Source organism: Mustela putorius, unplaced genomic scaffold (assembly GCF_011764305.1).
Source record: "Mustela putorius furo isolate JIRA1106 unplaced genomic scaffold, ASM1176430v1.1 tig00004035_pilon_pilon_pilon, whole genome shotgun sequence".
NCBI lineage: Eukaryota > Metazoa > Chordata > Mammalia > Carnivora > Mustelidae > Mustela > Mustela putorius.
This window is the reverse complement of record NW_025422171.1, coordinates 2,453,543-2,468,377: the sequence shown is the minus strand read 5'-3', so window position 1 is coordinate 2,468,377 and position 14,835 is coordinate 2,453,543. Positions and strand designations below refer to the sequence as shown.

Sequence of the window (14,835 nt, the reverse complement as noted above, 5' to 3'; positions counted from 1 at the left end):
TTTTACTTTGAATTTTCTTCCCCTGAATATAGTATTCAGTAATTTATTATTCAATAATTTATTCAGTAATTTTTTATTGACCATAACACAAAGGCTATTAATGGTGGTGGGGGGGGGGAAGTCTAACAGTTTTTCAGTTGTTCAAGCGTGCTGTCACTTATCATAGGAAATGTACTATAATATAGCTTACCCTAGTGTTTTAAAATTATGATTATTTTGGAGGTTTCAACAGTTTTTCTTTTAGTTTTTTTCAGAAAAAATTTTTTTAACCATGTAGCTTATACTCAGCTTTCTTAGCAAATATTAGTTCTGTGTAGGTTATCACTGTATATTTTTAAATGAAGCATTTTTACTCTTGTAAAAATATTTTACGGGTACTCTTTATCTGACATATGTACAGAAATGATCTGTTTCCTTTAAAAATAATCACAAAAGTTTTAACTCTTGTCCAAAAATGGCATTTTCTTAAATATTATACACACAGTTTTCTTCCTCTTACATGTTTTTCAAAAACAGTAAGAGAAAATTTCATTGGTTATTGTTATTTTATAACTTAATTATTGTTGGCTCTTTTGCTTAATCGGAGCTATTTTTTATAACCCATATTTGAGGCTCTGAGCTATCCTTGACTACAAAGTTGATTAGTTGTGTATTAAGACCTAAAATTTATGACCTTTTATTCTTGTGCTTTTAGAAAGACTCATCTGTTAGCCACCAGCACTCTGGTTTCTAGATTGAAATAGCCTATAATTAAAATCATGTTAATAATGCTTTATGTAAAGGGCTTATAAATAAATTGTCAGATTGTAGTAGAAAGAGTATTGCTGTAGGTATGGTGAGATCGGGATACCTGCACAGTATCAACTTAGGAAGTCATTTAGCCCGTTTTTCATCTGTAAGAGGAGAACATTGGTACCCTTTTCCTTCATGGACTTGGTTGCCTTAAGCTGTTAATGAGGCACAAATGTAGTAACATTTAAAACTGCTTTGTAAACAGTCTAAGTGACCCCATTACCTGATTACAGAAGGCATTTAAAAAATATGATAACCTTAAAAAAGTGCTCTGTTCTCTTTTTGCAAGGAGCTAGCAGTGGTGGTGAAGGTGGCTCTGTCTCATTCAGGAGTTAGATCTTACCATTAGAGGGACAGTTTTAATAACCACCTTTTAAATTCTAAATGAGGCAGTTTTGGTCTTTTTTTTTTTTTTTTTTTTTTTAATGGTCAATTTTTATACTTTGGGGTGAATTTGTTTCTGGCACTAAGAAAATTTGTTACCATATGCCCATGGAGAATATTTGATTTCATGTTAAATTATAAAAAGCAAAACTAAACATCACTATTAAGAATTTAAGGGAGGCTTCATCTTTACTGCCTTGAGATTGTCCAGCATTTAGAAATTAGATTTAGAAAGCCATCGTATTAAACTAGTCACCTAAAATAAATTGAGTCTGGTTTTTATGGCTTATGCCTTAACTACATTAATTAGGATTCCATCATTTTCATCTGACTTTCTGTTGTAATTCAGTTGTCATTCTGTACTAGTTGGGAAATAGTTGATCTAAGTTTTAAGTATTTTATTAGAGTGTATTTATTTATACAATTCTTTCCTTTTTAGAGTATGTATTTTATGAAGTACTATTGCTTTGTTATGATTTGAGCTTGTTTTAGAATACTTTTGTTTTCCTGATAAAAATTTCTAAAGAATAGTATTGCTAGTTCTGGCTGTGCTTTTAAAATCAGTTTGGGTTTTGAGACATTAACTATTTAAAAGGTTGAGTGCATGTATTATAAGCATAATCTAATCATTAATGTACTGCAAAGCCCTGTGTTACATTAATGTTTACATCTGAACTTCACAGAAAATCTTTCAACTCCTTACTCAGTTGCCACCAGCACAGAAGGGTTAATTCCTCTAAGAAGACTTCTCATACACGTGGCAGTCAATCGCAATTCAGAATTTTCACATTCTTATTTAGGGATAATATGTCATTTTTATACAGTGGGTAATATTCTGATAAAGGGGAGACTTTCTCTTTGATGCTTCCCTTCTCTGGCCTCTTAAAATTCTTCCTTCCTTCACTTAAGTTTTATGTTGCTTGTTTTTCCCCATTTCTTTCTCTTCTACACTTTTATTTTTATTCTAGGTTTACTTTTGCACTCTTCTCTGTGTGTGTGTGTGTGTGTGTGTGTGTGTGCGCGCGCACACACACGCGCATGCGCGTGTTCATGTTGCATGCCTGTGCATTTTATCAGAAGACTTTTAGACTTCAGAAGTCTGGCACTTAAGGTTTTGCTAGTTTGGTCTGGTCGAATGTGTGTTCCCAAATCCTGCAAGTTCTGTTCTTGTTTAAGAAATACCTCCAACCAGTGAGAGATTGGTTCAACGCTTCTGGGACTAACTTTGTAGCATTCTTCTATCCTTCCCTCAGAGAGAAATGGATTTCTTTAATTTCTTATCTCAGAAGTGGTTGAAACAAAACAAAGTGAAACCCAAGACTTACTGTTGTTTGGTGTGCCTATGTATCATTAAGCAGACTCTGGAGCTTCTATTGCCTGTGCTTTAGACAGAAATCTTTAAGGCTAGAGGTAAATGTATATAGTAGCTGATTATCTCGGCCTTGACTATTACGGTTTTAGTATTCCTCTGAAAATATTTTTGATCAGAATGTAGTGCTCTGCCTCTCATTATTTACTTCAATTTATTTCACCTCTCATTATTTACTTTAACTTTTGTCTTCATGGTTCTGTGTAGTTTCAGATGGCTGACATGATAGAAATTAATTTTATTTACATAATTATTATTAAAGAAAGTTACTGTGGTGGGAAGTGAAAGCTTCCTGCCAAAGTGGCCCAAAATAATTATCTAGACAGTGTCCTGGTCAGTGGAGAATCATCCTACAAGTATCAGAAATTCCAAGTAAATTGTGATTTCCTCATGAAGACTTTGCAATTTCAAGCATCTTTAGAGCAGAGAGCAAGAATAAGAGCTTGTTTGTCCAAGTGAAGTCCTAATCTTCTGCTGGTAGCTTCTAGAGTTCCATAGAGCTTCTGCACATTTATATTACGTGTACATACAGTTTATGAAGGCTAATCATAAGTTTTACGAGAAGGTATAATTCATTAGGTTAGGAAGATTCTTCCTTTTAAATTTGGAATTCAGCTTTCTTTTTTTCAGATCCTCCATTCTTAGAGACAGCTTCTTATGGGAGTAGTAATTTAGCTATGCCTATTTAATATCAAACAGAGGTATCTAAGAGTTATCTTGGAAACTTTTGAATGTCATTCACCTTCTGCAGTTATTTCCTCCCCCAACCCTTGCAAAAAAAGGAGGAGGAGGCAGGAAAAATGGATTGGGTATAAGTACAAACAGAAATAAGCATGTTTCATTGCTTATGAAAACAAGAAGGTACTTGCTTGGTCTCTCTTCATTGGCATATGCCTTTAGGGGCGGGTTAGTATAGCTCCAGAAACATTTACCAGCCATGCTTATTGAATTTCTTCTCTTAATCTCTTGGTTCATCAACACTTTCTTTAGCTGTAAAATGCAGAAAATGAATTAGATGATCTTTGGAATAGTATTTCCAAAATTCTGTGAGTCCGTAAGATTTTGCTTCTTTGTTAAAACTCATAGTTAAGGATTTCAGGTTTCTTGTCTTTAAAATTTTTACCATTGCAATAGAAAATGAAATTAGGCCATCAATCATCATTCATTTTCAGGAAGAGGTTTATAATAAGAGACTACCTAACTTACCTTTATGAAGCAGTACCATATTTTTCCTTAAGTGATCTAAATAGATAGAGCTAGTTTCTGTTTCAAATCCTCTTTGAATAAAACATGGTTTGTTTGTTTTTTACTCCTAGAACTTTAAACATCTTTTTATAATAAGTTTACATTTTTGGAAGCTATTGCTTTATTTATTGATAATTTTTTAAGGTTTCTAAATTTTTGTGAGTTCTGATTATCATCTCAATTAGAATTCATGTTAAGATAGCATGGAATAATCAAACTTAAAAAGAAGAAAGTCCGAATTGGTTCCTCTTATTAGTTTTTATAGGTTCAAAACTCATATGTAGTAGTCTAAATTGATAGAAATTTATGTAGGATATACCTTTTCTCATGCATTTTTATAGCTTATTGTGTCAAGATCACTTAAAGATTTTTAAATGACCTAAGCTTGAGTAGGAGAGAAAATGATGTGCCTGACTATATCTTCATGCTCTTCTAATAAATTCTTGAAGGTGCCATTCTATGCCTAGAGTTAATTTCTCATGGCTTTCAGATACTTATGTCTAGTGATCTTGGCAAATAACCTGCAGTCTAATCATAGACTTTTCATGGATTTCACATGATGGTTATTTTTTAGGACTTCACAAAATTTCTATTTTTTCTTGACTTCATTTTGACTGTTTCTCCCTTTTGATAATGCTGTTTGGAAACCGATTGTAGTGGTATTGGTGAAAGAAAGAAAAAATAGAAGATTAAAATATTTCTTATGGATGTTAATTTTCTATTTTTTCTTTCCCTCCTGATTTAGTTTTTAGTTCAGAAACTATAACTTGCTAGTTAAGGCTGGGTTTTTCTAAGTGTAGCTTTGGAATTTTACTCAGTTTGAACAATATTGCAATCAGAAAATTCACAAGAACTTCTCACCTTGTGTAAATGTGACTCATTTTTGTTTTCTTTTCTTTCTTTTTTTTTTTAACATTTTGAGAAAAGTAAGCTGAACGTGATAGTGTTTATTTCTGAACTTGCTATTGGAGATGGGCCATCCTGCTGAAAGCTCAGTCACTTAACAAATATTTTAACAGCATGGCTCATCACAAATAGTGATGTTCAAAGACTAGTTTAAGATATTTTGCAGATACAAAGCTCTATTTTGCACAGGGTGAGAATCTCTTAGGAAATTTTCTGATTGCTTTATATTTTTATTTTTATTTTTTTTAAAGCTGTGTTATTTTTTAGTTCTTCATGCTTTGGAAGTAACAGTTGAAGAGAGGTGAGGAAAGTTTGTGAAAATTGTGATCGGTGATTAGCTGCCACCTGCCTGGGGTGTCTTCTGAGAGGAACTAACCTCTTTGTGGTGCTAGAGCAAGGTCACTGGATTAAAAAAGGAACAGGTAACCATCTTATTCCTTGTCTGAAAAGTTCTGTTTTTAAATTAATAAATGCAAAATGTTCAAAGGAAGATGAACTGCTGTTTAAAGAAAGTTTCTAATTTTCTCCTCAGAAACAAGTAAAGTGGACTATGTCCTCTTTCAAGCTGCCACAGCCATAATGGAAGCAGTTGTCCGAGAGTGGATTCTCTTGGAAAAAGGTAGCATCGAGTCACTGCGAACATTCCTTTTAACATATGTCTTACAGAGGCCTAAGTAAGTATGTGGTGGAGGTACTGCTAAAATACTTGTGCTGTGCTTCTCTCTCTCTCTGTTTTTTTAATGATAATGATAATGATGTTTATGGTTAAGCTCTGTTTGGAACTCCTATTTTAAAAATCACATGGTTGTGAGTTGTTTTTGGTACTTAATGAAATACTACTTTTTCTTTACGCTTACAGTACTAGGTTTTGTTTCTTTGAAAAGATGATGCTGGATGTTAGGGATTTTTTTTTTTTTAAGAATTTATTTATTCATTTGGCAGAGAGAGACACAGCAAGAGAGGGAACACAAGCAGGGGAAGTGGGAGAGGGAGAAGCAGCAGCCTTCCTGCTGAGCAGGGAGCCCGATGTGGGGCCGAATCCCAGGCTCATAACCTGAGCCGAAGGCAGAACCTTAACGACTGAGCTACCCAGGTGCCCCGGGTGTTGCGTTTTTTTTGATGTTGGTTTAGTTCCAAAGATTTTGATTATAAATAAAAGTTGATCTTGGGCTCAAATGAAAATACTTTGTACTTACTTGTTCTTTTGGTACTTAGTAAGTATTATAAGACATAGGTGAGTATCCTAAGACAGGTGAAGAGGGAACCATCTGTGTTATGTATATATGTACATAGAAATGCACGTTAATAAGGCTGTAGAAGAGAAAGAACCAAATTTTAATAGTTTCTTTTGGAAAATGGATCAGTTTTAAGAAATGGGGTAAAAGTAAGTTTTCTTTTTGTGTCATACACATTCTGTCTGAATATTTTATAAGATTTGTACATTCATTGCCTATATGACTTTTTTAATATGATGAAAATTGTCAGTCACACTATTTGGGGGAGAAATTCATATACCAGGGTGCCTGGGAGGCTGTTAGGTTAAGCGTCCGACTTGATTTCAGTTCAGGTTTTGATCTCAAGGTTATGAGTTCAAGGCCCGCATTGGGCTCCATGCTGGGCATGGAGCCTACTTAAAAAAAAAAATGAAGAAGTAGCAAATGCATTCTGCTACTTACCTTTTTTTTTTAAGTCCCCCAAACACCAAGTTGTCTTTTGAGAAGAGGCAGTGCACATTGTATGTATGCCATTTGCATAACTGGACAATTGAATTCGAGGAAAGTGTTATGTAATCAGAAATGTTGGTAATTAGGAATTTCAATTAGTGGCATTAAACATACATAAAGCTTTAAAAGTAGAACATACATTTGTTCCTACTGATTGTTCACTAGCATTCTCTGAATTCATAATATTTAATAATAATTACTGGCACAAATTTAGCACACAGTTAAATGCTGGTTGCTTTACAGATGCAAGAATGCATGAGAGAAAAAAGGCAAGATTTACTTAGCCTATAAACATTACAGGTGTAATGGGTAATGTTTTCTATAGATGAGTGAATATAGATGTGTGTAAAGGGAGAGTTTGGCTTGTTTTTCCCCGTTTTAATAGCACAAGGAAAAATTGACCAGTTTTCAAACCTTTCTCTTCTCCTTCACACTGGTTTTCTTTATTTAAATTTTAATTTGTGTGATATGATGAGGCCATTTGGGTGTGATATGATATTGTCTTGCCCTGGGGCTGCTCATTGATCCCATCCTTCCCACTTGGGAACCACTGAAATCTGAACCACACACTTAATATATGGTAGACTTAGAGAGAGAGAGTGAGTGTGTGTGTGTGTGTTTACACGTGCTCACATGTGATCTCTTGTATTATCCAAGAATAATCTCATTCTTATTTTTTTTTTAAAGGAATTTATTTATTTATTTGAGAGAGGGAGAAGAGAGAGAACAAGCACAGAGGGAGAGGGAGAAGCAGCCTGCCTGCTGATGCCCGCTGAGAGCTCGTTGGAGGGCCTGATCCCAGAACCCTGAGATCATGACCTGAGCTGAAGGCTCAACTGACTGAGCCACCCAGGCGGCCCCCACATAATCTCATTCTTAAATAATTTTCATTAGTTCAGAAGCTGTTTTGGAGCTGATTGTAGGGTTCTACATTGGTTCACTTACATATTTTCTCCCAAACTGTTTAAAAACAAAACTCTCAGCGAAATTGTAAGAAGAGTACAGTAAACACACACATACTCTTTTCCTAGTGGGGATTCAGTTAACATTTTGTCACATTTGATTTCTCTTATATATGTGCATTCCCCCCCACCAACCACCTGAAAGTATGCCACAGAAATCGTGGTACTTCATCTTTAAATATTTGAGCATCTCTCCTGAGAGCATAATCTCAATACTCTTGATATAATTGACATATCTGTGTTAATCTAATGTAATTCTGATTCTACATTTTCATTTCCCCAGTTGTCTGAATTATGTTACTGATATTCTTTTTCCTTTATGTTACTTGTTTGATCCAGAATTTAACCACAGATTATATGTTGTATTTAGTTGTCATGTCTCTTCAGTCTCTTTTAATCTGGAATAATTCTACCCTTCTTTTGTTTCTCATGACACAGCCATTTTTGTCTCGTAGAATTTCCTACAGTATGGACTCAAGTCAAATGAAAACCATTGGTATACTGCATAGGTAGAATGAATATTGAATATGAATATTGTGTTTATAATGTTACATACTTCTCATTTGGTGCACAGAATTTTTTCTGTTTTTTTTCCTCCTAATTGAGATAACATTTGCATAGAGTAAAATGGAAGGTACACTTGACAGTATAGCAGAGTGGTTCAGAAAGGGACTGATTTCCACTTCTGCCACTCTGCACTGGCAGATTACCCTCTTTGTGCATTAGTTTTTTTAATTGTTGTTGTTTAATTAACTATTAGAGTTAATACTATTTTACTCAAAAGATAGCTGTGAGGATTAAATGTATGTATTTCTGTGAAGGTGGTTTATAGGAAGCCTTGCATACTGTAAGATCAACAAACATTAAACATTATTATTAATTTTCCTATTAACTTACAATTTTTGCCAATGGACTTCCTTCAAACTTGCTTTATGGGGGCTCCTGGATTGCTCAGTTGTTGAGCATTCGACTCTTGGTTTTGACTCAGCTCATGATCTCAGGGTTGTGGGATCAAGCCCTGCATCAGGATATCTGCTCAGTAGGGAGTCCGCTTGGAGATTCTTTCCCTCTATCCCTCCCCGCAATTATACACACACACATGCACCCCCACCCTCAAATAAATAAAATCAGCTTTATGTACATTTCCTAGGAGTAATCAGTGTATTTGAAATTATTGTATTGCTCCAAAAGTACAGAAATTCACTTTGATCAATTCATATTCTTCCACATAGTAGGATCTCTGCATTTATTTGTTTAATGAATACTTCAAGTCTGTATTTTGAAGGAATGCTTTTCACTTCAGTCTTGACAGGGAGACATGTTTGTTTGTAAATACCCATCATGTGTTGGGGGAGTCCTCCTTAGTAATGGGCCCCCAACCATGTTCAGGGAATGTTTTTAGAGAAAGTGGCATCACAGTCTTGGCAGAGGATATCAACATTTAGAGGCCAGGAACTGCATGTGCATTGTGCCAGGAATTGAAAGAAGCTCAGTATTTCTGCAGTTTGGAGTATGTGTGGGTGGGGGGAGATTAGAGAGGGCAGCAGATACCTGACCATGAAGGGCCCCAATCGGGACACTTTCCAGGGCTAAAGAAAACACTATTTGTAAGTAATGATGTGAGACAACAGGTAAATTGGGAGTGTTCAAAGAAAGCTGGGCAGGATCCCACTGCTTATAAGCCATATTAAGGAATTTGGAGTTTATCCCAAGGGCACATGGTTGTCGTATCCTATGGCATTCTAGAGTCTGGATTACAAAGTTCAGAGTTAGTTTTCTGAACCTTACCTTTAAGAAGAGATTGCAAAAAGACAGATCTCTGTTTCCTTGTGGTCTAATAGACTTTGTAGAATGCCTCTACTTGTGATCAGTCAGTGCTTCTGCCATCACACTGAGGAGCACAGTTTAGATAGGAAATTTTAAAAAGTTTAAAAAAAATTTGTATGTGTCCATAATGTATCATGAGCAGCTAGCATGTTGCCTTTTCATATTATAGGGAATGAATTTAAGATTATACTACTGGTTGGAGATGGATATAGATCAGAATTTCTGATTGACAGAATAATAAGCTGGCTCTTAATGAACTGACTTGCATCTATTGAACACTGCCTAAAGCAGCTAACACTTATCTAGCACTTAGTATGCACTGGACATAGTTTTAAGAACATTTAATCCTAGTGACACCCCTGTTCTGTTTACCCCCTTTGAACAGATGAGAAAGCTTGAGGCTGTGAAGCTATCTTGCTTAGGGTCACATTGCCCGTAAAATAATAAGTGCAGATTCAAATCTAGACCTTACGGCTTTGGACACTGTGCATAACCAATAGGCTATACTACCCTCATATATAAGCAGTGCTATTAGTAGCTTCAGACATAGTGAGAAATTCGGGAGTATCTTTATAGTAGATTCACGTAAAGATTTTTCACAAGGATTTTTATGTTTTACAGCCTCCAAAAGTATGTTCGGGAACAGATTCTATTAGCAGTAGCAGTAATTGTAAAACGAGGATCCTTAGATAAATCAATTGACTGCAAAAGCATTTTTCATGAAGTCAGCCAGTTGATAAGTAGTGGCAATCCCACTGTGGTAAGTACGCTATCTGTATTTATAAATATTTAAAATTTTTATTTTGTATGATATAACAGTAATGAAATCTGTGTTAAAGAACAAGTGCACAGTCTAAAAATCAAGCAATTTTCATTTGTTCATATTTTCTTTTAGTCCTTTGTGTTTACATACTATTGATATAGAATACTTTGCTTTTTCCTTTGACTCTGTTTTTCCGTGTTGGCATTGTTCATAATCATCATTTTAATGGTATAAAATACTATAAGCCTTTACACTGTAATATTCTTAAACGTTTCTTTTCTGTTGAGTGTTTTTCCTCATTTAATAAACTGTTGACAACTACTAATGATAATAGAAATGTTTGAATAAAATATAAAATGATATGTCATATAACAAAAATTATTTAAATGTTGCTGTACTAATGAATCAAGGTATGCTTTGACCACCAGGTGTTAATTGAACACATTTGAGATCCCTTTTTCTTGACTTAATTACTCTGGGGAACGTGTTTTTTTTCCCTTTCAGTATTCTGTCTACCTTTTGAGAACTAGTCATGCCTAGAGAGTGACTGGTGGTAGCCTCCTGTCAGAGGCAGGAGGAGTTGGAGTTGGTGTTAGTGATCAGCTGTGATCTGTGGTTAGAACTTTTGACTGCTTTAGCTGAAGGATATTGTGGAGTTGGGTTTTGGTAATACCTGGCTCTTCTGATTTTCACGTGTAAATCTTGAAATGTTTTGGGCGGTTTTTCATTTTACCAATATCTTTAATCATTGGGAAGATACCTATGTGAGGCTATACACGTTAGAACTTCTTATGAATTACTTTACATCTTCAGTGGCCCCTCAGGGAGCGGTACGATTTTAATAATGTATTTGATGTATGAGGTTAGGGTATAGGTACATTTTTGGAGGACTCTAACATTGTCACTTACTTTCTGTAGTATCTTGGATCTCCTGCCCCTCACACCTCTTACCATAAACCAGATGCGCACTCTTCTCTTTGCTCTAGTCATCTGTCCCCCACAATGGCTTGGATCGCCAGCCTGATACACCAGGGTCTCAACTGAAGGACTGCAAAAGGAAGTTGTCAGGACTTTGGAACTTCCTCTACATGTCCAAAGTATATTTTGTTTTTCCTTTGGAATACACCAGTGGTTATATGTCTGTTCTTTTTCCTTATCAACTTTATTGAGGAATAATTTATTTAATGTTACCTTATTCATTTAAAATGTATACTTCCAGGGACGCCTGGGTGGCTCAGTTGGTTAAGCAGCTGCCTTCGGCTCGGGTCATGATCCCAGCATCCTGGGATCGAGTCCCACATCGGGCTCCTTGCTCAGCAGGGAGCCTGCTTCTCCCTCTGCCTCTGCCTCTGCCTGCCATTCTGTCTGCCTGTGCTTGCTCTCTCCCCCCCCCTCTCTCTGATAAATAAATAAAATCTTTGAAGGAAAAATAAATAAATAAATAAAATGTACACTTCCATAGTTGTGACAGCTGTGTATGAACTACCATCACAGAACAGATACAGAACAATTTTGGTTGTGTAGATACCATGTTCTTTGCCATTTTTGCCTCAGATTTCTTAAAGTACTGCTCTCCAGTAGAACTTTCTTTGTTGATGCAAATGTTCTGGATCTCTACACCAATATGTAGCCACTATACCAGACACATGTGGCTTTTGAACATTTGAAATGTGGCTGGTGTGACTGAGGAACTGAATTTTTATTTTGTATTAGTTGAAATTCAAATAAACAGAGCTTGTGGCAACCATATTGGACAGTGTAGTTCTAGAGACTTAGATAATCCAAAAGTCTAATTTTATGTTTTTTTTCCCACTTAATCTTAGTATAGGAAAGTCTAATTGCTTACATAAAACTGACAGCTTCAGAAATGTGCATGTGTGAATCATTACATTTTATGAGTCATTTTGGCTTTTATTTTATGTAGTGCAAAGCTCTCTTGAACATAGTCCTCAAGATTCTGTTTAAAATTTTTAGATAAAAATGATTGGGAAGCTACTTTTTAACTGTGTTAATCTTTATACTTTCAGAATCTCTGTTGGTAGACATGGTCTCCATTTTTGATGATGAGCTTTGCGCCTGTCATGCTGATGCCTCAGGGTTGCCTACATTAGTTGTGTAATGGTAATCTTGTTATTTGCATGGATTTTTGTTCACATTTGTTGCCTAACTAATGGCCATGTGTGCAATCCAGTGGTGGCGGTCATTGATATCTGATGGGAAAGCAACTAGCCATAAGTGGTAGGGAAGGGGTATGTGCGCTCCAATGTTTATAACAGCGTTATCGACAATAGCCAGACTATGGAAAGAGTCCACATGTCCATCAACTGACGAATGGATTAAGATGGTGTATGTGTACACACACACACACACTGGTATATTACTTAGCCATCAAAAAGAATGAAATCTTGTCGTTTGCAGTGACATAGATGGAGCTAGAGTGTAATTGTGCTAAGCAAAAAAGAGAAAGATTTCACTCATATTTCACTCATATGTGGAATTTAGGAAACAAAACATGAATATTTGGGAAGGGGGAAAAAGGGAAGCAAACCATAAGAGACTCTTTTTTTTTTTTTTTTTTTAAAGATTTTATTTATTTATTTGAGAGCGAAACAGTGAGAGAGAGCATGAGAGGGGAGAAGGTCAGAGGGAGCAGACTCCCCATGGAGCAGGGAGCCTGATGCGGGATTCAATCCCAGGATTCTGAGATCATGACCTGAGCCAAAGGCAGTCGCTTAACCAACTGAGCCACCCAGGCACCCAGCATAAGAGACTCTTAACAATACAGAATAAATAGGGTTGATGGAGGGAGGTGGGTGGGGAATGGGCTAAATGGGTGATGGATATTAAGGAGGGCAGTTGTTACGATGAGCTCTGGGTGTTAATGTAAGTGATGAATCACTGAATTCTCCCAAAACCAATATTATTCCACTATATTGTTAACTAACTAGAATTTAAATAAAAATTTGGAAGGAAAAATAAAGTAGTAGGTAAAGGTTTAGAACTAAAGCTACTGCTTAGAAATGTTATCCTAGACCCTGCTGCTCTGAATCAAGTTACTCTTCATATTTTTAGATTCTACTTGAGGATGTATTGTTTAATTTGCTAATCTGCACTAAAGGAGTCCAGCTCATTGTGATTGACCAGGATTTAACCTTCAGGAAATTAACTAGTAATTCTGGGATCTATATGTTTATGACTAATGCTTTTTCCCTTGTTGATTTGGTGATCATGTTAGCCTAGGATTTCAGTGTTAAGGTAGAATTTCTGTATCCTGTCCTCATCCGCTACGAGTAGTTGCTTGGCTCCGGATACTGAAGGCACAGGAATTGCGTTCTCTTGGGTAATTTGACCCACCGCAAAAAGTAGTCCCAATGCAACCTGACATTTGGATCTTTTTGAGCCACTGAAATAATTGATGTTCTAAGAATGTTTGGAACAGATGTAACTGTTTAGTTAGAGAAGATTTTGCTCTATTCACAGTGTGTGCACTCTGAGAATAGTGGGTAAATTTAATATCCTCATGAAATATTCCAAAACAAAGTTTGTTTGTTTTTTTTTAAGTTGAATTTCTACTAACAAGATTAACAACTTAAAGTAGTGGGGAGTGAGTAGTGAGAGGTAGAATTTAGTTTTCAGGATTGCTGGATGAATTTACTTCAGTGACCACACTGGAACATTAAACTAGAAAAGTACTCCTACAGTTACACGACAAGTTAAATGCCCACCATGCCACCATGTGGCCATCCCGATTTGTCCTTGCCTGGTAGTTTAAAACTAGCTGATTTGACAGGTCTATAAAAATGAGGTTAAGACCAGTACAAACAACATTTTAATATATTTTCTTCTCTTTATTTTCTTCTGAGACTAAGAATTTGTGGGAATGCTGTAAGAATTTACTTAACATTTTCTTAATCTCAGAGAATTATTAGTAGGAGGGAGGGTAAAGTAGAATGTTAAAATCAGAACACTGAAACTTTCTTCATGAGAGTAATTTTAAGAGCTATTTGAAAAGAAGAGCTAACTGACTGATCGTTTTCTATAGATAAAAGAGTTGATCTCATAAGTTTACTAACTTTCCCATCATACCTCTTCTAGAATAATGTTCCCATCAACCTTCACTGGTCAGAAACTGAATGTAGTCTGGCTTTCCCACGTCCCTTTTATATTTTGTGGTGGTCCATCCCCTTTACTAAAGTACATATTCAAATAAGTTTTGGGGCAGTATAGTAGAATAGAACACCGATTCTGATTTTGGATTCACATTTAGGCTTAAATCACAGCTCTTCTATTTATTGTCTTACCAACTTGTACAAATTATTTACCATCTCTAGGCCTTGATTTACTAATACTGTGTGTAAAATAAATGTGATTAATGTCCATTTCTGGGATTCCCCAGGCGAGGAGAGACGATGTTAAGTAAATTAGTTAGTAAGCATTCAACAAATGTAGCTTTTATCTTCCTAGTGATCTAACACCTTTGCTTATAGAACTTTGGGACATATGCTCTTCTAATAGATTATCTCTTTTAATGGAAATAATACTTTTTAAGTGCTGAAATTAGAAGAATATATTTGTCCTTTTACTCATGAGTGGAAACTAATTGTATATTTTTAAAATTATATATTTAAAAAAAATCCAAGGCGCCTGGGTGGCTCAGTGGGTTAAGCCGCTGCCTTCGGCTCAGGTCATGATCTCAGGGTCCTGGGATCGAGTCCCGCGTTGGGCTCTCTGCTCAGCAGGGAGCCTGCCTCCTTCTCTCTCTCTGCCTGCCTCTCTGTCTACTTGTGATCTCTCTCTGTCCAGTAAATAAATAAAATCTTAAAAAAAAAAAATCCAACATAATAACTTTCCTTTAAATGCTTT

The 14,835-nt window shown here is 35.8% G+C and overlaps 1 protein-coding gene across 4 annotated transcripts in view; it reads left to right on the top strand.

Annotated features, from left to right (window-relative positions):
- Positions 1-14,835, top strand: part of XPO4 (exportin 4) — a 123,261-nt gene that overhangs the window by 27,719 nt on the left and 80,707 nt on the right. For 2 of the 4 annotated variants that reach the window (XM_004774330.3, XM_004774332.3), the window contains 2 exons: positions 5,229-5,370; positions 9,831-9,969. In XM_004774330.3, the coding sequence (XP_004774387.2) occupies positions 5,229-5,370; positions 9,831-9,969 (281 nt within the window). Of the gene's footprint in view, positions 1-4,947; positions 5,119-5,228; positions 5,371-9,830; positions 9,970-14,835 lie in introns of all 4 variants that reach the window. The other 2 variants (XM_004774331.3, XM_013046799.2) reach the window with 2 other exon arrangements.